This window comes from Tachyglossus aculeatus, chromosome X1 (assembly GCF_015852505.1).
Source record: "Tachyglossus aculeatus isolate mTacAcu1 chromosome X1, mTacAcu1.pri, whole genome shotgun sequence".
Lineage (NCBI taxonomy): Eukaryota > Metazoa > Chordata > Mammalia > Monotremata > Tachyglossidae > Tachyglossus > Tachyglossus aculeatus.
Window position 1 is genome coordinate 89,140,876 of NC_052101.1, and position 21,889 is coordinate 89,162,764.

The following is a 21,889-nucleotide window of genomic DNA, read 5'->3' on the forward strand; positions in this document are numbered from 1 at the left end:
GCATCTTTTTGCTGAACAGCTCTGATGTCAGCATGCAGTGGGGGCCTGGGATCCAAGTATTGATAAGGCTAAAGAGGACAAAGCCAAAAAAATAAGTAAATAAAAAATACCTGCAGCCTAAGGAAAAACAACACACACCAGTTCAGGAGAACTGTACTTGTACTTCCCAAGCGCTTAGTACAGTGCTCTGCACACAGTAAGCGCTCAATAAATACGATTGATGATTGATTGATTGAGAAGACAGGGCAAAAGCTATTTTTCCAAAAGAACAACAAGATAAAGAAGACAGACATGAGGAAGTTATGGGAAGAACTTGATTTTCCCAACTCCCGGAGATCGGGTTGGGACCCAGGACCCCGCTCAGGGAAATCCCAAGTCTTAGAGCCAGTGGTCAGCTGCAGAAAGTCTGTGAAGCCCAGGTTCCAGGTCCTGCATGGAGGCCCCAGAGAACCTAGAAAGGAGTTCGCCCAGAACTTTCTCCTCCATGAGATCAGTGCTGAATGCGGCCATAGCCAGGAAACAACAGACCAAGAAACTACCAAGGCTCCCCAGATTGGTAGGGACTTCTCTACAAAGACAAAAATACCCAGAAATGGCCAAACCTATCCAATGTGTGTGAGGAAGAGGATGAGAATGTGGGGGTGAAAAGTAATTCAGATCCTCGTCATTTACTCACTATCCTACGGCTATATGGGTGTATATGCCTAACTCCTCTCCCATGAATGTACTGTTTGGCCTGTTTTCTGTTAGATGGTAACAGCTGAAGCTTCACTCGCCTCGCATCTCTCTTCTCCTCAAGACTCTCTGCTGGCCTCCGCTGTCTCTCCTCACTACTTGCTTCATTTTTTTTAATGGCATCTGTTAAAGCGCTCACTATGTGCCAGGCACTGTACTAAGCATGCCAGGCACTGTACTAAGCACTGGGGTAGACAAAAGCTATTTAGGTTGAACAAAGTCCCTGACCCACATGGGACTGACAGTCTTAATGCCCCTTTTACAGATGGGGTAACGGAGGACAGAGAAGTTAAATGATTTGCCCAACATCACACAGCAGGCAATTGGCAGAACCAGAATTAGAACCCAGGTCCTCCTGATTTCCAGACCTGATGACTGACTTTGAGGCTCTCCCCCATCTGTCCCCATCTTACCTATCAGCATTCTCCCACTCAGCGTCTCGGCTCCTCCCAAGCCAACCTTCTAGCTGAAGCTCGCTCTTGACTCTCCCGCCTCCATTCTCTCACTCACGCCATTCCCCCGGCTTGGAATTCCCTCCCTCTCCACATCTGGCAGACCGCAACTCTCCCCACATTCAAAGCCCTCCTAAAAGCCCACCTAATAAAAATGATAATAATCATCATCATAATGACGATGGCATTAACTCAACACCTGCCACATGCCAAACCCCGAGCTAAATGCTGTGGTCGACACAAGATAATCCGAACAAGGCCTGTGGGGTTAGGCCAGCCCCTCCTGCTCAGATCTGAGGGCCTCCCCCTCCCACATCCTCCTGCCTGGAGCATCATCCCCGCTTCCTGGACAGAGGATGCGTAGAAGGGAGGGAGACGAGAGTGAGCGAGCAGGCCATCACTTCTTTTACCTTGCGAACCAGGCTCGGGGGACAGCAGTAGATGGATGGAGGGGCCGTGCTAGCTGGACTGAACTGTGCTGGGAGGCGCCACGCGGCACAGTCCTGCATATCCAGCTGCCTTGCCTTCAGCCACCTCCCCCTTTCCTTTGGGAGGGCGAGGGGCCGGGGGAAAGGGCTGACCTGTCTGTGCCAAGTCCACTGCTGCCCCTCGTCTCTGCCCGGAGCACGGTTTCTGGCACCACCTTCCGACAACCAAGAGACGGCAGGGGCCGGGGATCGGGCCAGGAGCCGTAGTCGACCAGAAGGGTCTCCGTCGCCCAGCAAACACCACTTTCAGGAGGTTTCCTCCTACTCGAGCCAAGTTCCAACCTGTTCTGTGTTACTTCCAAGCACTGGCCCAGGGACAAATAATAAGGCGGCTTCGAGAAAATTGGAGCCATTCGGGTCCTCCGTGATGAAGTAAATTAAACTCCTGCCCATTGACTTTAAGGCACTCCATCAGCTCTGTCCTTCCTACCTCTCCACTCTCTTCTGCTACCGTGCCCTAGTTCGCACCCTCCAATCCTGCCAAGCTCATCTTCTCACTGCACCTTGCTGATACCTCTCCCACCTCTGACCCCTGGCTCTCCAACTCTCCTCCTTCCTGGAGCTCCTTCCCGCTTCAAATCTGCCAAACCACAGTTCTCCCTGGCTTCAAAGTCTTCCTGAAACTCCACTTCCTCCAGAAGGCTTTTCCTGGTTCATTTTTCTTTTCCCCGGCCAAATCACCTCAAGACCGTAAGCGCCTCCCCTAGACTGTAAGCTCCTTGGGGGCCGGAGTCATGTCTACCGACTCTGCTGTACTGTCCTCTCCCAAGTGCCCACTACAATGCTCTGCACACAATAAGTGCTCAATAAGTACCAGTGACTGAGCGATCCGCCCAACTATCATCTCACTTTTGTACAACCTCAGCACTTCTGTTTACTACGTGCCAGGCACTGTACAACGTGCTGGGGGTAGATACGAGCTTATCAGGTTGGACACAGTCAAAAACCACAATTATTACTATTACCATTACAATACAATATTACAAAAATAATTGCAATTATTGCTACACACCCACAACCTCCTGCGGCATTTTTGTAGGTACTTATTTCTAAACTCTTACTACTCAAGCACTTCTTCCTTACATCTCCGTAAATGACTTTGTGTCTTTCTCTCCTGCTAGATTGTATGCTCTTGGTGGGCAGGGCCAATGTTTTCTTCCTCTATTGTACCCTCGCAAGTGCTCAGCGCACTACTCTGCACACAACAGGCGCTCAACAAATGCTGTCTGAGGGGGATAAATGTATCGCCCGCCCTTACCCCACCCATCCAGCAGCACCTCACCTGTCTCTCACCCCAGAGCCACTGTGCCTGGCCACCTTTGAGAACCGTCCACCGGTGGAATGACATGTTCCAGGGGAAGGAGCCCTAGCCAGGGAATCAGAACTCCTGGGTTTGTTGCTATCACCGAGAGCTCTCTCTCCCTTCCTTCACAGTACCTCCAGGATCCAAAAGGAGGGAGAGCCCAGAAAGCGGCCCTGCCTCCCTCGCCAGAATTGGCTCTCTCTCTCACATCCAGTAGGCTACATTTCTGGTAGCCAGATTTGGAGGCAGTGGGGTCAGAGGCAGGGGAACATACAAACTCACTGCACCGTTTAATGGTTCTAAAGCCCCTCAAGCTGCTCTGAGAATATGATGCTGTAGGTCTAAGAAAAACCTAGCTTACAATAAGCTTCCTGGAAGGAAGCGTTTTTCCTGCCAGACACGGGTTCTAACCAGAGCTCCTACATTCACCTCCAACATCGGAGTTGGAGTTCCAAGACCTGGATTTGCCCTTGACGCGCTAAATGAGCTTGGGTTTGACGTTCTCCCTTGAACCCTCAGCTCCACTACTCCCTCCTGCCCCACATCTGTAACCTGGGGACAGTCCTTCCACAGGGACAAACTACTCGATATCCAAAAGGGACCTGGAATTCCTAGAAGAGGTTCACTTAGAAATATTGTCCCATGAAGGATTATTACTATCATTAGCAGTAGTAGTAGTAGTAGTAAGAAGGAGAATGGTATTTTTGAGTAAATCGGTGGCATTTTTCTGAAAGTGCTTCCCTTAAAAATCCTCCTCTGCATTCCTGGGAGGGACGAGCCAAGGCAGAAACACAGCTGGGACTAGACCCTACCCTGGTGCCCTATCAAGGAAGTTGTGTCACTCTCCGCCAGGGCCGAGAGCACAATACCCGGGGAAGAGAACGTGAAGGACTGCCTCCCAGACTTGTTATGCCAAGAGAGAGAGGAGGAAACTGCATACCAATTGCCAAGGACACCAGCGGGGTAGAAGTGGAGGCGGGGGATGCAGAGTCCTGCATGTCAGGTGCCCGTCAAGGGGCCGGAACACACAGACTTCTAGAGCTGCTACCAACTGGAATCAGAGCAAGACATCTTGGAGTCCGGAACAGGCCCACCTGTGCGCCGTTCGGCCCCCTAACCCCCCATTCTACTAGTACAGAAAGTGTCAAGTGTGGCAGCGTTTACTTATTCATCAAAAGGCTGCTCATTAAATTCATACGACTGCAAAATTTTGTTGAATAATCTAAGGGATACAGGACGGTGGGGGGACAGTTTGAGGGAGTACAGTGCTCCACTGCTACACTGTTGTACAGTGCTCTGCAGACAGTAAGCGCTCAATAAATACGATTGAAATGAATGAATGAATGAATGAATGGGAGGGTATGCAAAGGTCACCGGAAGATCCAGAGAAAGCGAGGGAGGATTTTTTTTTTAATTGGAATTTGTTAAGTGTTTACTATGTGCAAGATGCTGTACTAAGCACTGGGGTAGATAGAAGCTAATCGGGTGGGGCCCAGTCCCTGTCCTACATGGGGCTCCCAGTCTTAGAAGAACTGAGGCAAAGAGAAGTGACTTGCCATGGGTCACAAAGCAAACAAGTGGCACAGCCAGGATTAGAACCCAGGTCCTCTGACCCCTAGACCTGTGCCCTTTCCACTAGGCCCTGCTGTTTCCCTAGGGAAGATTCCAGGTTCTGGGGATACAGAGTAGTTCTTTCGGATCATGTTTCTAAACCGACATGCTGTGAACATCCCGCAAATCCTCAAAAACATCCCTCTAGACTGTAAACTCGCTGTGGGCAAGGAACATGACTACTGTGCTCTTCTAAGCACTTAGTACAGTGCTCTGCTCACAGTAAGCACTTAAATACCACTGGTGAAAAACAGTGACGAAAAACCTCTAATGGCTGCCTTCTTCCTTCCTCCTCAGGCAGAAACTCCTGACCATTGGCTTTAAGGCACTCCATCAGTTCTCTCTCCCCTGATTATCCTCATTCCTCTCCCACAGAGCTTACCCACTCCATTTCTCTCAAGCCAACCTATTCACCATGCCTTGTTCTCATCTCTCTCACCGCTGACCTGTGGCACACCTTCATCCTCCTGCGGGGAACTTCCTTCCTCTTCACAGCCAGCAGACCACCACTCTCCCCACCTTCAAAACCCTTCTGAAATCCCATCCCCTCCAGAAAGCCCGCCCCGATTAACGTCTCATCTCCGCACCCTACTTCTCCGGCTCCGGCCGTATCGGCACGTCGCATCACCCAAGCATTTGGGTGTACGTACACTGTACATTCATTCATTCAATTGTATTTATTGAGCGCTTACTGTGTGCAGAGCACGGTACCAAGCGCTTGAAAAGTACAATTCAGCAACAGAGACAATAATAATAATAATGTTGGCATTTGTTAAGTGCTTACTATTCATTCATTCATTCATTCAATCCTATTTATTGAGCCCTTACTTACTAAGCGCTTGGGAAGTACAAGTCGGCAACAAATAAAGATGGTCCCTACCCAACAACGGGCTCACAGTCTAGAAGGGGGAGACAAACTACAAAACAAAACAAGTAGACAGGTGACAAAACAAGTATGTACAAAGCACTGTTCTAAGCGCTGGGGGGGATACAAGGTGATCAGGTTGTCCCACATGGGGCTCATAGGCTTCATCCCCATTTTTACAGATGAGGTAACTGAGGCCCAGAGAAGTGAAGTGACTTGCCCAAAACCTTACCCAACAATAGGCTCACAGTCTAGACGGGGAGAGACAGATATTAAAACAAGTAAACAGGCATCAGGAGCATCGATATAAATAGAATTATAGATATACACACATCATTAATAAAATAAATAGAATAATATGTACATATATACACAAGTGCTGTGGGGCGGGGAGGGGGGTAGAGCAGAGGGAAGAGGAGCAGAGGAAAAGGGGGACTCAGTCTGGGCTTAGTCGTACACATACAACCTGTTGCACTTATGTATATCCTCACACTTTGTATCTTCCCCTAGCTGTGATTTATTTTAGCTCCTGTCTCCCTTACTAGATGGTAAGTTCCTTGAGGGCAGGTATCATGTGTATCATGTCTACTAACTCCCCTCCAGCAAGTGCTCAGTGAACACTACTGATGGATTGATTCTTCCTGTGAAACAGAAGACAGCATTAGGAGGAGACGAGAGGCTGAGGAGCAAGTCCTACCGTCTTCGGACACCTGCTGATCTTCTCATCCGTGTCCTTCAGGGCCATGGCGTATTCATTCACCTCATCTGAAACGCCCACCATCTGCGACAAAACCAACAGAGCGGGTGGTTCCAAAGCAAGTGCTTCCCGGGCCCCAATTCCCCAGGCTAGACGTGAGTAGCAGAGCGGCAGGACCACCTCGACTCTGAGGCAGCCGTCGGTTGCTGGGGTGAATCGTCAGTGTCCGCGGTAAGCCCACTTACTCTCCTTGGGCGCAGAGCTACGAGGGCGGCAGGTCGTGGGCTTCACGAGCAAATTCTGTCGGCTCATTCTCCCCCGGATCGAGCCCTCGCTCTGGCTCCTCCAACTGAAAGCCCAGGTAGTCAAAGGCTACGGCAGCCAGATATTAAAGGGATGATGGCGCACACCTCCCTTCCCATCTCCCTCACCTCTCTCCACCATCCCAAACTCCAGCTAATCCAGCCCCCTGCCTCCAAGCAGGCTGACACTTAAGCCAGCCCAGGCAGATGACTGCCTATCCTATTCTTAGAGATACCCAGAAACATTGTTTGTCTTCCTTCAATAGCCTCTGCCAGGGGACTCCTACCCTGACTCACTTCTGCAACCAACCCTTCTTCCCCAAGAGAATGAATCCACTTTTCCTGCAGTCACCTCCACTCTCAGGGAATCACACTCCCTTTCCCAAAGGGCCAGAAAACCCCAGAGGTGAACTGTATCATCTCCCCGCTCGATGCTCACGGCCTGGAGGGCCGGGACTCTGTCTCTGAGGAGTCACAAACATCTCAGCATCCAATGGACACTTGCTAAGGCCTCTCATTGCTGCTGCTGTGTCCTTGGGCAGTCCCAAGTTAACATTTCCAGTCCAGCTGAGGTTAGCAAATTGGTCAGAGAAAACCTACAATCGAGACCCTCCACGGCAGGCTTGCCTTGGACCAGGCAAGGGCAGGAAGTGGGAGGTTTGTCTGGATGCTCTCCCACCTTGAAGGGGGTGGGGGGGTGACCGCATCCCCTTCCTTGCCATATTCCCACTGAGCCTCAGGATAGGACTCAATCACCACAGAGGAGGTCAAAGGCTGGGGCCCTCCCTTCCCACCTCCAGAGCCCTGCTGACCTTTCCGAGCTGATGGTGGACACTGAGGTTGTATATCATGACGATCCCATCCAGGATCTCGAGGAGGGATCTCTCTGTGATGGGCTGCTCTGGCTCTTCGGGGGGTCTCCCCAGCAGCAATCCCTCATTTCCATTGTTTCCCTCAACTGCAGCCAGCCCAAAAAGAAGAGACGCTCACAAAGGGGTGCTAAGGAACCTTTTGAACTCAGTGTTCCCAATTCCCCACCCACCACGCTTCCTTCCTGCAGCAGGCAAGCAGGAGCCCTGCAGGCCTGTTGCCAACTGACCAAGTGGATCCAGAAACAACACCCCTTGTTAGAGACATGACCTGAAGGGAAGGGGTCAGGGGTTCCCCAAAAACAGAGTTTGTTTTTCCCCAAAGTCTTCAGGATGTGGGTTTTCCTATCATCTGGCAGGTGTGGCCTAGTGGAAAGCGCACAGGGCTGGGAGTCAAGAGGATCTGGGTTCTACTCCCGGCTCTGCCACTTGCCCGCTGCGCGACTATGGGCAAGTCACTTCACTGGGTCTCAATTTCCTCATCTGTAAAATGAGGATTCAATATCCAATCTCCCTCCTTAGACTGTGAGCCCCACATGGGAAGGGGACTGTGTCTGACCTGATGAATTTGTCTCTACCCCAGCGCTCAGTACAGTGCTTGGCCGATGGTAAGTGTTTAACACACAGAATTATTTTTTATTAGGGAGGAGAGGAGAACACTGCTGGGAAGGCCATGCAGAGAGTCCCCAGTGAAGGCATAGTGGGCCCGGGGCACATTTCCACTTTTGCAATTGTTTAAAGTGGCCCTGCTCTCCCTAGGTCATTTGATCATGACCGCTCTACCCTGAATCTCACCAACCTCAGCTCTCTACTCCCCAGAAGGCAATAGCAGTAGCTATTTAATGGATGTTCCAGCTGAAAAGAGTAAAACGACCGTGTATATAGATACACCAAGTTTCCCCAACCAGGCTCTGCCCAGCCCCCAGGAATGGGACACACTGGGATCTGGGGGCAGGGGAAACTCTCTCCCCCAGCCTGTCTCGCCACTGACGGATCCGATCGAGCGGCCAGTTCAACCGAGAGAGCTGGGGACCCAGGCTCTGTCACCAAGCTGGGCTGCGCAAAAGCAGCTCAGTTACGGTATTGATTTTCTCATTTTGCCTTTCCTCGCTCTTGAAAGTGCTCTCCTCATTCGTGGTCACCCAGAAACCAGTCAGAACAGAGTGCGAGTGGCTTGGCCGATTGACGCCGCTAGGGAATTCGAGGCACCAGAATATTCGCCTGAGGTTTCCAAGTGCCCAGAACAGCGTCAAGACAGTTGATAGGCGGCATCTCCTGTTGGGATCCCCAACCCTACCCCCATCCTCGAGCCCTCCTGGGGATGTCACATCCCCAGCAAGACCATGCACAAAGGACAAGGAGACTGGCAGCAATATAGCCTGCTGGGTGGGACTAAAGAACCACAGCCCACACTGGTCTTTCTACGGGAGCAAGGAGCGCCGCCTCCTTTCCTGCCTGGGCTACTGACTTTGTACTAGGAGAAGACTCTTCTCTAGGGCCCCGAATGGGGGCAGAGATTCAAATCTAGGCAGAACAACTTGCCAGCTGCAGTCCCACTCAGGGAGGGAGCTGTGCTGTTCTGCTGGGGTAGGCTCAGACTCTGAAAGTGACAACCCTCCTCCTCCCATCTTAAGGACCACTCCCTTGCAAGGAAATGGGAACACGGGAGGGGGATGTCGGTGAGGAAAAAAGATGGTCCTGGTTAGCTGTTGCATTTTTGGGCATGTCCTGCTCCCCCCAACTCCCCTTCCAGGCCCACGGTGGCCAGATACATACTGTCTTCCTCCGTCCTCAGTTCCACGGTCAGGGTGCGGACTTTTACTCTCTCCATGGGGCCCAGGGGCCTCCGGGCGTTTAACAGGCTGACGGCTGTAGTGCTGAGGAAGCGGTTGGCCCGCCCCAGGGTCGGGGAGCTGAGCCAGTTGTGTCTGGCCAGGGCTCCCCCAATTGCCAGAGCACTCATAGGGCGCTGAAAGAGAAGGGGGAAGAGAAATAGATCAGATACATGGTTTCTTGCCACTCCCCCTCTATAATAATTATAATGATGGTATTTGTTAAGCGCTTACTATGTGCCAGGCACTGCACTAAGCGCTGGGGTGGCTACAAGCAAATCGGGTTGGACAAAGACCTTGTCATCATCATCATCATCATCAATCGTATTTATTGGGCACTTACTATGTGCAGAGCACTGTACTAAGCGCTTGGGAAGTACAAATTGGCAACATATAGAGACAGTCCCTACCCAACAGTGGGCTCACAGTCTAAAAGGGGGAGACAGAGAACAAAACCAAACATACTAACAAAATAAAATAAATAGGATAGATATGTACAAGTAAAATAAATAAAGTAAAATAAATAAATAGAGTAAAGTAAAAAAAATAAAGTAAAATAAAGTAAAATAAATAAATAGAGTAGAGATGTGTCCTGTAGAGAGCTCACAGTCTTAATCCCCCTTTTACAGATGAGGTAACTGAGGCCCAGAGAAGTCAAATGACTTGTCCAAGGCCACACGGCCGACAAGTGGCAGAAGTCGGGATTAGAACCCATGACCTTCTGAGTCCCAGGCCCACGCCTTATCCACTACACCATGCTGCTTCCCTGCTTTGGAGATCCAAAACCAACACAGCCCATCCCAAAGTCTCTTTCAGTATTTAAACTGTGGCGCTGGGAAGCGGGTGAGGAGGAGAGGAGGGAAATGTTAGCTTCTGCTGGAGAAATGCCAGTCGGGAAGTTCTGTTCCCCTCCGGCTGCGTCCTGGGAAGGACCTGTTGCTGTTGTGACCTAGGAGGGATAGAGTGAATGCTGTGCTACCGGGGATAAAGATTCAGCCTAGGGCCCCTGAGCAAGTCCCAGAATTGTCCCCGACACTCGGGGTTTTCCAGACACCTGAGAAGCAGTGTGGCTCAGTGGAAAGAGCACGGGCTTTGGAGTCAGAGGTCATGGGTTCAAATCCCGGCTCCGCCAATTGTCAGCTGTGTGACTTGGGCGAGTCACTTAACTTCTCTGGGCCTCAGTTACCTCACCTGGAAAGTGGGGATTAAGCCTGTGAGCCCCATGTGGGACAACCTGATCACCTTGTAGCCTTCCCAGCGCTTAGAACAGTGCTTTGCACATAGTAAGCACTTAATAAATGCCATTATTATTATTATTATTATGTCACAACTTCTCTGTGCCTCAGCTACCTCATCTGTAAAGTGGGATGAAGGCTGTGAGCCCCACGTGGGGCAACCTGATTATCTTGTATCTACCCCGGTGCTTAGAATAGTGCTTGGCACATAGTAAGCGCTTAAATACCAACATTATTATTATTATTATTATTATCATCAGTCCCAGTGTAGAACTGCATCCTTGTGGCTACTGGGACTCAGAAGGAGTTCCCCCAGCCAGCCCAGGGTTGGAGGGGAGAGAATCTGAGAAGCCCTGTGGCCTCTCCAGGAATCAGGGGAGTCCAGGTAAGAGGCACCTCATGCTCAGCATGTGTCCATTAGTGCAAGCACTTGGTGTGTGACTCCTCCAGCCTGCCGTTCCCCTGGCTTATGCCTGGGTTAGTGCACAATGCCCTCTGAGGAGGTGGTCCTGAACAGTGGCAAAGGACTGCCAATCTGCATGGCTGCAGCTTCTCCGATTCTTGTCTCTGATCTAGACTGGAGTCACTTGTCATCGGTTATCCTGAACTCCCCCCAAGATGATCCAGTCCCACCACTTGCCTGAGTATTTTGCATTTTATACCCACAGATATACAGAGCCTTTCTTTCTTTTTCTTTCTTTTTCTCCCTCTCTCCCTCTGCCACCCCCTGCATCCCACCAACCCCCAACTGCCTTCTGGTAACCAACAACCCTGCTGCTCCCCCTGCCCTCTGTCCTGATGAGAAAGGAACTGGAAAGAGAGATTTGACGGAGTAAACGTGGGAAACCCTGAAGACGATATCTCGAAGCACCTCACTAATAGCACCTTGGCTGGCAGGGGCAGGAAAAGGGACGAAATAGGGACACAGAAAAGGGTAGTAATTTGCCCAGATTCACTCAATAAGATCTCCAAGGAGCCTGGCACCCAGACCAGCGCTGTCACTCAGCTGCGGCCCACGCAAGAGGTGAAAGACAGCAGAACTTCAATCTTCCAATCTGGGCCTACCTTCCTGAGGAGATCAGGCTCCTCAGAGGGACAGGCAGCAGCTGGAGAAAAAAGTGGGGTGGTTTACCTGTGCACTGGAAGCTATGGATTCCTCATCCTCCTCAAGGTCATCCATGGTGATGGCCTGAAGTTCCGACGGATCGATAAGAATATTGGCCTTCACGGCCAGATCATCTGGGGGAAAACCGCACAGGACATAGGTTCAGGCACCGGGGCCCAATGACAGCCCCCACCCGACCCCCACCTCGCATCCCAGGACAGAGGGCCGGGAAATCAGTGTCACCGTGCATCTCCAGGGGCCAGATGATTGGAAGGAGCTGCTGGGGGACTCCTGGGTAGGCCTGCTACCCTGCCTGGGGCTTAGTCTGGAGCCACTTTGGAGGCAAAGAACAGAAAACAATCCTGTTGAGGCCAAGACTGAGAGGGGCAAGCAATGGGGAATAAGGATATGTGAAGGGAGAAGAGGTGAAATCCATCTCCCGGAGAGTCTAGCTCCTTGCTCCAGAATTCTTGGGGAATTTTCACTTTCTCTTAAAAAGACAGATGCACAGAAGTAACCTCCAAAGACAGGAAACCAGTTTCTCCTCCAGTCTCAAAGGGTTATTTCTGATGGAAAGAGTCCTGGTTTATCCATTTGCCCATTCAAGTCATTGGGTGGCACCCGGTGAAGCAGAATGTTGAAGGGATGGAAAGGGGAGAGGCACCATTTTCTAGTTCCAGGTTCTGTTCCCTCAGGGGCTCCCTCTGCTCACCTTGGATGGGGGACCCAGCCTGTCAATCAAGGGGTGGAGGGAGTTTCAGGCCGATCAGGGACATGGGGCTGCTTGCATCAGGCACACAAATATGAAACCTGCCCAGGGCAGGTACACCTGGCTCATGATACCTGATAGCCCCCCACTCTGCTCCTGGGCATCTACCTGCACTATCTGTTTAACCCTTTACTCTAATTAACATGGAGTCCTCTAGCACCAAGATAAGTGAGGGGCAACATCCTCAATGTGGGACTCCCAACCTCAATGAGGATCTGCATATAAATGGGCTCTCACAGCACACATTTGGAGATTGCCTCCTTGAAATCAGACCAAGTGCTTCAGAGAAGGTTTTTACTCTCACCATCACACAGGCTGGGCCAGAAGGGGACGGGGGCAAAGGAGGTTCCCCCAGGTCGGTCAACCATTCATTCATTTATTCAATTGTATTTATTGAACACTTACGGCTTGTAGAGCACTGTACTAAGTGCTTGGGAGAGTACAATATAACATTAAACAGACATATTCCCTGCCCACAATGAATTTACAGCTGACGACCCTGAGCCTGCCAGCCAAAACTCGCCCAGTCCTGGTTCATATCATTGCACAAGCCCCCGGGGGAACCGAACCAGAATGTTCAACGGGATGAAGGCAGAGCTGGAACCCTTTATCCCTGCAGCTCCCTCGTCTCTCTCCAGCCCAGCCTTAAAGCTAAGCCCCCAGGGTCCCACACTTACCTTTGAAGGTTTTTTTCAGATGAGACAGGAGTCCCCCAAGCCTCTGAAGGTCAAAGTAATCCACTTTCCCATTATAGAACAGCTGAGGGGGAACATAGGCCTCTGCAGGAATAATTTCATAGTCAACGGTAACAATAATGATGGTTTTTAGCAAGCACTTACTATGTTCTACCTTCGCAACATCATTAAAATCCGTCCTTTCCTCTCCAGCCAAACAGCTACCACGCTGATCCAAGTACTTATCCTATCCCGCCTTGACTACTGCATCAGCCTCCTCGTTGACCTCCCCAACTCCAGTCCATACTTCACTCCGTCAGGATGATTTTTCTGAAAAACTGTTCAGTCTCTGTTTCCCCAGTCCTCAAGAACCTCCACGGATTGCCCATCCACCTCTGCATTAAATAGAAACTCCTTACCATTGGCTTTAAAGCACTCAATCACCTTACCCTCCCTACCTTACCTCGCTGATTTCTTATAACCCAGAAAGCACACTTCGCTCCTCTAACAACAACCTACTCGCTGGTTCTCGATATCATCTATCTCAGCGCAGACCCCTTGCTCCCTCTGGCCTGGACCATCGGCCCCTTCCCATCCGTCGGACCACCGTTCTTCTACCCTTTGAACCTTACTAAATTTATGTCATCTCCAAGAGGCCTTTCCTGACCAAGCTCTCATTTCCCCTACTCCCTCTTCCTCCTGCATCACCTACGCACTTGCTACCCTTTAAACACTTGATATTCACCCACCTTCAGCCCCTCAATACATCTGTACATATACGTATATTAATTTATTCTAATGTCTGACTCCCCTGCTAGACTGTATGCTCCTTGTGGGCAGGGATTGTCTCTACCAGCTGGTACAGTGCTCGACCCACAGTAAGTGCTCAGTAAATACCACTGATTAATGGACTGATCAGTGTCCTTTATCCCCGCGCTTAGTACAGTGCCTTGCCCAGAGTGGGCACTTAATACTATTACTACAACCACTAAGGGTGGCCATTGGGTTGATTCACTCATTCATTTATATTTATTGAGCGCTTACTGTGCGCAGAGCACTGTACCAAGCCCTTGGGAAAGTATAATGCAGCAATAGAGAGAGAGACAATCCCTGCCCACAATGAGGCTCACAGTCCAGAGGACTGTGATAAGACTTGGATACTACTAGACTAGATACAACTTGGGGTGTTGGGAAGAGATCAGGGAATGTGTTCCAGAGACGGTCGAATTTCAGGAGGGCCATGAGATGGGGAGAGCTGTAGTCTTATGGATATAAGAAGGGAGGGAGTTCCAAACTTGGAGCTGGATCCCTGTACCTTAGGGATCCCTTCCACTTATCTTGGGTGCAAGACCCAGCCTGTCAAGTCAAGCAGCATGGCCTAGTGGATCGACCATGGGACCGGGAGTCAGAAGCACCTGGATTCTAGCTCCGGCGCTGCCGCTTGTCTGCTGTGTATCCTTGGGCCAGTCATTTAACTTCCCTGTGCCTCAATTACCACATCTGTAAAATGCGAGCCCCATGTGGGACAAGGACTGTGCCCAACCTGATTAGCTGGTAACTACCCCAGAACAGTGCCTGGCACACAGTAAGTGCTTAACAAATACTATTATTATCATCATCATCATCGTTATTAATAGGATTTGGAAGGAGTTACACGCAGGACAGAGAGGAAGTGAGCAAGAATCAAGTGGTGGGGGGACTCAAGAAGGAGAGACAGTTACAGAGTGACCTTGGAGGAGCAGAGAGTGTGAGCTGGGGAGTGACAGGTGGATTTGGAAGTCATCTGCATACAGGTGGTAGCGAATGCCATGCTGAGTGGATGAACTCTCCAAGTGAATGAGTGCAGAGCTTGAAGATTAGGGGATCCAGAAGAGTCTTTCTGTCAGGGGATGATCGGTGGAAGAGGCCAAGGAATGAAACTGAGAAAGAGCTACCAGACAGGCAGGGGGAGGAAAAAGGGAGTACAGGGTGGGTGGAAGGTCAGATAGCTTTTCCAGAAGGAGAGAATGGAAATTTTGAGAGTAACAGTAACGACAGTAATGGCATTTACTGAGTGATCACTGGTACCCTGTGCCTGGGAAAGTCCAACAAGAAGCTTACACTATAATAGGGGAGAGAAACATCAAAATATTTATGAATAACATAATCGGGATAAATAACTGAACACACGCACACATCCGCCCCCTCTTGCCCAGGGCTGAGGATGGATATAAATAAATCCACGAGTGCTAGAGGTGGCTGGTGGATTTATACAACTTGGGGGTGGTGGGACTTGATCGGGGAAGGCCTGTTGAAGAAGGAGGGATTTTAGAAGAACTTTAAATATGGGGAGAGCCGGAGTCTGTAGGATTTGGGAAGTTCCAGGACAGAGGTATGGTGTGACCAATGGGTCAGAGGCAAGAGAGTGGAGAGCAGGGTTCAGGCAGAAAATGGGCTTGGGAAGAATGAAGAGCACAACGGGTAAAGAGAGAGACACTTAAGATGGAGAGAGCTGGTGGAGAACCTGGAAGCCGATCGTGAGGAATTTTTGCTTTATGCTGAGGAAAATGGGGTGCCGATGGAGGGTTTTGAGGATGGAGAGAAGGCTGATTTGCAGAGATGAGTCGGGGAACAAAATCCAAGAGTCCCAACCCTGGCCTAATCCTGGCCTAGGAGTAGGAACAGTAAGAATGGTATTTACTATTTAACAAGTGAGCAAAGAACCAGAGGTGCTGAACCATCCAAACTTATAATTGGGGAACCTCAGCTAGGGACTCCCTGATTTCTTTTTCATGGGGTCCCCACCCTTCCCCTGAGTTTCTGGGGCAGAGCCTGAGCCTTGTAGGGTGCCTGGGACCTAGAACTGAGGGAGTGATCTGTGAATAAGAAAGGGGCAGTGGGTTTTCCATCCCAATTTGGACCATCCAAAGCTCCAGATGATGCCTGATCTTTACAAAAGACATAAAAAAAAGTTCACCCAATTGCCTCCCATACCACCTGTGGTGGAGATAAAGGGAATAGGACCACATCCCCTTCACAGTGTTTCCACCTGCTGGCACCCCTGAACAGCTAACCCCTATCCTGCCCCATGAGACAGCCTCCCTACACGCTCAAGCTTCAGGGTGATATATAAATTGCCAATGCTCCGTGGCCCAAGAGCTCCTGACCAGGTCAGTACTGCCCAAAATAGCAGAGATCTAGAGAGCTCTGTAGGAAGCAGGAGCAGGATAGGGATTGAGGGAACCCCTGCGGGTCTCCTGGCAGAAGCCCAGGGCCCACAAAGCACTAACTTCCAGCGTCAGTGCACGTTTGGCTCTAAGTGAGGTAAAAATCACTGCCTTCACTTTGAAGCTATTGACGAAGGATGCATTCAGGATCCAGGCCACCACCAGAAAATGACCTGCCTGAATCGTGACTTCATACCCTTTAAAAATCACTTAATCTCCTTTAGATTAAGTCTGCCACCTGCTCCTCTCAGCACCAGTGCTCTGCTTCACACGAAAACCAACCGCCAGCTACCGACCGGAGGTCACACCCATCTCCGCAGCAGAGGCTCCACTCTAACCCTGCCTCACCGAGGACCCTGCCAGAGCTGGCGGTGTGGACGCTAGATTCCTAAACCCCGAGTCGGCTCGGGACTGCCGAAAGGAGCAGAATCTAGGGGTTCTGCAGTCCCCCTCTAGGCACTTGAACCTGTACCCTCTTAAACACTTGGTACTCAATCTACCCTCAGTCCCAGAGTTACGCACAGAGCTGTCCGTCTCCCCCATAGACCGTTAGCTCTCTGTGGGCAGGAAACGTGCCTACCGACTCCATTGTACTGTATTGCCCCCGTGATTAGTACAGTGCTCTGCACAGAGTAAGAGCTCAATAAATTCCATTGACTGATTGATTCGGAGGAGCGAAGACAAGGCCAGCATCTTCTTCCAGTCCCGAGCCCCACAAGAGCTTCCGCCTTTTTGTCAACGACTCCTCACACCCACCAAACCCTTGACTGTTTTTCTCTCACGGGCAGTGAGGGTCAGAAGAGAACAACAACCAGAATGTTCTTCTTCGAGGCAACAGTCACCCCATTCTCTCCCTCAGTGTTCCTCCCTTCCTCGAGGACTCTATTGTTACCTTCGCTGTACCCTGCCGATGGGTTTGTAGTCAGATACCCGTCCCAGTAGTGTCTCAGAGCGGCGATGAGCCGATGCAGAAAGCACACCATGTACTCTGGGGGGCAGAGGACGGTCAGGTTCTAAAAGAGAAGCAAAAGGAAAATGACGATTTGCACATGTGACCTGTCCTGATGCTTCCCAAGAGCAGCTCTCACTGATCCTGCCCCTCCGGCACCCCAGCCCTTCTCCTCGCCTTCGATCTTTTGCTAACAAGACAAGGTGGGCACACTTTTCAGATCTGCCATCTTTCCCACAGTATCTGCTTGCTAGATGCAGGCGGTAGCCTTACGTCGTTCAACCGGTAAGGCCGCAGCTCCAGCCCGCACCAGTGTGGCAGGACTGTCATCTATCTCCCAGGTCGCAGTTTAGCACCCAGCCGGTTAGCACTGGCAGGCCAATTCTCTCATTCATATTCATATTCTCTCTCCTCTCGTTCTCTCTCTCTCTCTCTCCTCTTATTCTTTTTCTCTCTCCTTCTCTCTTTCTGATGTACCCAAATGACTCTGAGGCCATCTGCCATCTGGCTGCTCTTCGATTTGCTCCACAAGCTGGGCCTAACGGAAAGCCCAAGGGCATGGGCTGCCCTGCGACTGGAATCAGTGGACATACGGTCCCTGGGCAAACTACTTACCCCGCGGTTGCTGGCATTTTCCTGCAAGAACTTCCGAAACTTGCTCATGAAGATATATCTAGAGGCTTCACCCTGGAAGGGACATAAGGAAATGCTCCAGCCCCCAGCCCCCGAGCAGGAGAGAAGCTGAGTTGCCCAAGGCACCCCCTGGGTTGGCAGATAAGCATGCTATCTAGCAGCAGATCGGATGGGATTTGCCTCGACTCTTCAAAAGCCACGGGCCCCCACCCTACAGTCCCACAGTACTTCAGCGTGGTTGTTCCCACCACACCACCCTTGGGTCTTCTCCACTTACCCCGTTTTTGTCTTTGTTGTTTAGCAGTAACTTCAGGATCTCAACCTGGAGCCTCTCAACCACTACAAGGAGAAAACCACCGATTCAGCCCGGAGGCACCGTAGTCCAGCCCGGCTCAGACTCTACTGCCAGCAGACGGTGGCACCCAATCGCGCTCTCTGCAACCTCAAAAGGGACAGGCTTGCTCCATCTGACCTCTCCCCTCCTCAGCCTGCAAAATAGCTGAGTCCAGAAAATGGCCTTCTGGGGACCCAAAAGTGAACCCTAATTCGAATCAATCGTATTTATTGAGCACTTACTGTGTGCAGAGCACCATACTAAGTGCGTGGGACGGTACAAGCAACAATATAACAGACACGGACCCACTCCCTACCCATAACGAGTTTGCAGTTAGAGGGGGAGACAGACATTAATAAAAAAACAGCAGCTCGGACTAGAATCGCCATGCGCCAGCAACTTTTTCCTTTTTCCCAGCTCCCCCGTGCGGCAGCAGATTCGGCCACTCAGAATCAGTCAGATTCAGAGAGACGCTTGGGGCCGGCTTTTCTCAAGGAGTGTTTGTCTGCCCCTCACTCTGAGGGGCCTTGATTTCACAAAACTCCGCAGGACCAAGGACAATGCCAGGGACTGTGAGCCACCAAATCTAATGGCTGAGGTCCGACTCGGTGAGAGCTGGGGAGGAAGTCTGAGCCACTGCAGAAGAGGACCTTGGGACCTCCCTTCCGACTGCGAAGCTGACCAAAGTGGCTCCCCTCCAAGGCAACACTCACCCCAGGCAATTCTGAGGCAGCAGGGCTAATGAGAGCCCTGAAGGGAGATAACGCTCTGAAGAGAGCCCATTTCAAGAGCCCTAGAACCCAGAGTCACCAGCTACTGCAGAAAGAAGGGGCATTCAGCTCCATTCCAGAGAGCTGATGATCTGTTTCCCTCCGCCACCTAAAGCCTCCATCCCAGAGCCCGCTCTTCCCCACGGCAAGGAACTGAGCCTCTCTGTGCCGAATCCGTCCCTCAACGATTTGGCCAATCTCTGCTTTCCCCAGTGAGCCCCGAAGTTCTCCAAGCATCCCAACCGACGAAGCGTAAACGACAAGGTAACCCCAAGACCTTCGATGCGTTTCTTCAGCCTCTGGCAGCCTCTCTCATAGGCCCGGCGCCTCAGCCGCTCTTCGGAATCCTCCACCTTCACGCCCTTACTGTCTTTTCCCTGGGGTCAGAGAAAACGGCATCAGGGATAAAGACAATGGAAGAAAAGCACTGGAAAGTCAGGGGGGCTTAGGAAAGCACCACCTCCTTGGCACCCAGTGCAGAAGTGGTCCTCAAGCTGAGAAAGATGAGTGCCTACAGCTTGCTTTCGATCCAAGAAAAGCTGGAGGGAACCACAGAGGCTGTGCCATCAACCATCTGGCTAACTCTTGGGGGGGGTAGGGGGAGGGGGGGGAGGGTTTGGGCAGAGGGATAATGGGGGAAGGGGCTGTTTCTCGGTTCAGCCCGCCTCCCCAAAATATGGCCAGGAACCACATTGGGATTTGAGAGGCAGGGGACAAAAAGAAACAGACCCAATCTGCCCCTCAACCCTATCTTTTTGCAGGTTGTACGGCTCTGTAAAACCAAATGGAGTGCCCCATTTCCCTGATGGGACAGGAGTTTACCTGTGCCATGGACACAGAACTGGGGATCTCAATTCTGGAGCACTGGGTTAAGAATTTAAGGGCAGTTTAAGCATAGTCAATCAGTTAAACAATCGATCGTATTTACTGTTTACTGTACACAGAGCTCTGTACTAAGCGCTTGAGAAAGTACAGTGCACCAGAGTTGGTAGACACGTTTCCTGCCTACAAGGAGCTTACAGTTTAGAGGGGGGAGACAGACATTAAAATAAATTACAAATGTGTAATTTAAGTGCTGTGGGACTGAGGCTGGCGTGAATAAAGGGTGCCAAGCCAAGTGACAAGGGTGATGCACAGAGGAGAGGGAGTAGGGGAAATGAAGGCTTAGTCGGGGAAGACATCTTGGAGGAAATGTGTTTTTTGTAAGGCTTTGAAGGTGGGGAGAGTGGTGGTCTGTGGGTTCTGAAGAGGGAGGGAGTTCCAGGACAGAGGGACAACATGGGCAGAGGGTCAGTGGCAAGATAGATGAGATCGAGGTACAGTGAGTAGGTGTGCGTTAGGGGAGTGAAGTGAGAGGGCTGGGTTGTAGTAGGAAATCAGTGAGGCAAGACAGGAGGGGGCAAGGTGATTGAGTGCTTTAAAGCCGACAGCACGGAGCTCCTGTTTAATGCAGAGGTGGATGGGCAATCCTTGAAGGTTCTTGAGGAGTGGGGAAACATGGATTGAGTGATTTTTTTAGAAAAACAATCCGGGTAGCAGGAGTGGGGAGAGACAGGAGGCAGGGAGGTCAACAAGGAGGCTGATGCAGTAGTCAAGGCGGGATAGGATAAGTGCTTAGATCAGCATAGCAGTGGTTTGGATGGAGACGAAAGGGAGGATTTCAGCAGCTGTGAAGGTTGAACCGACAGGACCACATGCCACAAAGTGGGGGTTGAATGGGCAAGACGAGTCGAAGATAATGTCAAGGTTACGGGCTTGTGAGACAGGGAGGATGATGGTGCTATCTATAGTGATGAGAAAGGTACAGGGAGGACAGGGTTTGGGTGAAAAGATGAAAAGTTCTGTTCTGGATATATTACGTTAGAAGAGTTGGTGGGACACCCACGTGGAGATGTCCTGAAGGCAAGAAGAAATACGAGACTGCAGAGAAGGAGAGATATCGGGGCTGGAGATGTAGATTTGGGAATGATCCGCATAGAGATGGTAGTTGAAGCCATGGGAGTGAATTGAGTTCTCCAAGCGAGTGGATGCAAATGGAGAATAGAAGGGGACCCAGAGTTGGGCCCTGAGGGACTCCCTCAGTTAGGGTGTGGGTAGAAGAAGAGGAGCCCACAAAAGAGACTGAGAAGGAGCGGTAAGAAAATCGGGAGGAGAACCAGGAGGGGACAGTGCCAGTGAAGCCAAGGTTGGATAATGCTTCCAAGAGAAGGGGGTGGTCCACGGAGCCGAAGGCAGCTGAGCGGTCGAGAAGGCTTAGGATGGAGTAGAGGCCACTTGGACCTCTCTCAGGATCGCACCTGGAGAGTTTCCAGTACTCTACCATCTTGACTACGGGAGGGAGAGTCAAGCAGAGGCATTCCCATTCCATTCCTAGCTTGGGCAGGGCTAGTGAGTGGAAGGCAAAGTGCTACAAGTCAAAACTCACCTGCGCTGGGCAGCAGCAGCATGGGAGAGTCGAGGGCGGAGACTCAAGTTGACTGTGCGGAAGAAGGCAATGGTAAACCACTTCCATATTTTTACCGAGAAAACTCTATGAATAAACAACCAGAACGATTGCAGATGGAGGTGGGGCATTCTGGGAGAGATGTGTCCGTGGAGTCGCTATGGGTCGGAGATGACTCGACAGCATAAGACAAGACAAGAGAGGCCACTGGATCTGGCAAGAAGGAGATCACTGGTGAACTTAGGGCTGTTTCCGTTGGAGCGAAGGGGGCAGAAGCCAGATTGGAGGGGATCAAGGAGAGAACTGGAGGAGAGGAAGTGGAGGAACAAGGTGTAGACAACTTGTTCAAAGAGTGTGGAGAGCAGTTGGGGGAGGGAGATGGGGTGCTAACTGGAGGGAGTTGTGGGGTCCAGGGATGGCTTTTTTAGGATATAGAACAGATGAGCGTGTTTGAAAGCAGTGGGGAAAAAGCCACTGGAAAGTGAAGAGTTGAAGATGGTGGTCAGGGATAAAAGAAGGGATGGGGCAAATGTTCTGATAAGGTGCGAAGGCCCTATTTGGACTTACACGGCTCTTTCCAGCTGCCTGGATTTCTGCTTCCTATAACTTACAAGACA

At 50.9% G+C, this 21,889-nt stretch overlaps 1 protein-coding gene across 1 annotated transcript in view; it reads right to left on the reverse strand.

Annotated features, from left to right (window-relative positions):
* RNF123 (ring finger protein 123) overlaps positions 1–21,889 on the reverse strand; it is a 149,676-nt gene that overhangs the window by 93,049 nt on the left and 34,738 nt on the right. The window contains exons 18-26 of the mRNA XM_038772010.1: positions 19,107–19,206; positions 18,003–18,064; positions 17,708–17,779; positions 17,036–17,156; positions 12,941–13,042; positions 11,522–11,628; positions 9,099–9,291; positions 7,266–7,411; positions 6,152–6,235 (exon numbers count right to left, since the gene is read on the reverse strand). Coding sequence (XP_038627938.1) covers positions 6,152–6,235; positions 7,266–7,411; positions 9,099–9,291; positions 11,522–11,628; positions 12,941–13,042; positions 17,036–17,156; positions 17,708–17,779; positions 18,003–18,064; positions 19,107–19,206 — 987 coding nt within the window. The remainder of the gene's footprint in view (positions 1–6,151; positions 6,236–7,265; positions 7,412–9,098; positions 9,292–11,521; positions 11,629–12,940; positions 13,043–17,035; positions 17,157–17,707; positions 17,780–18,002; positions 18,065–19,106; positions 19,207–21,889) is intronic.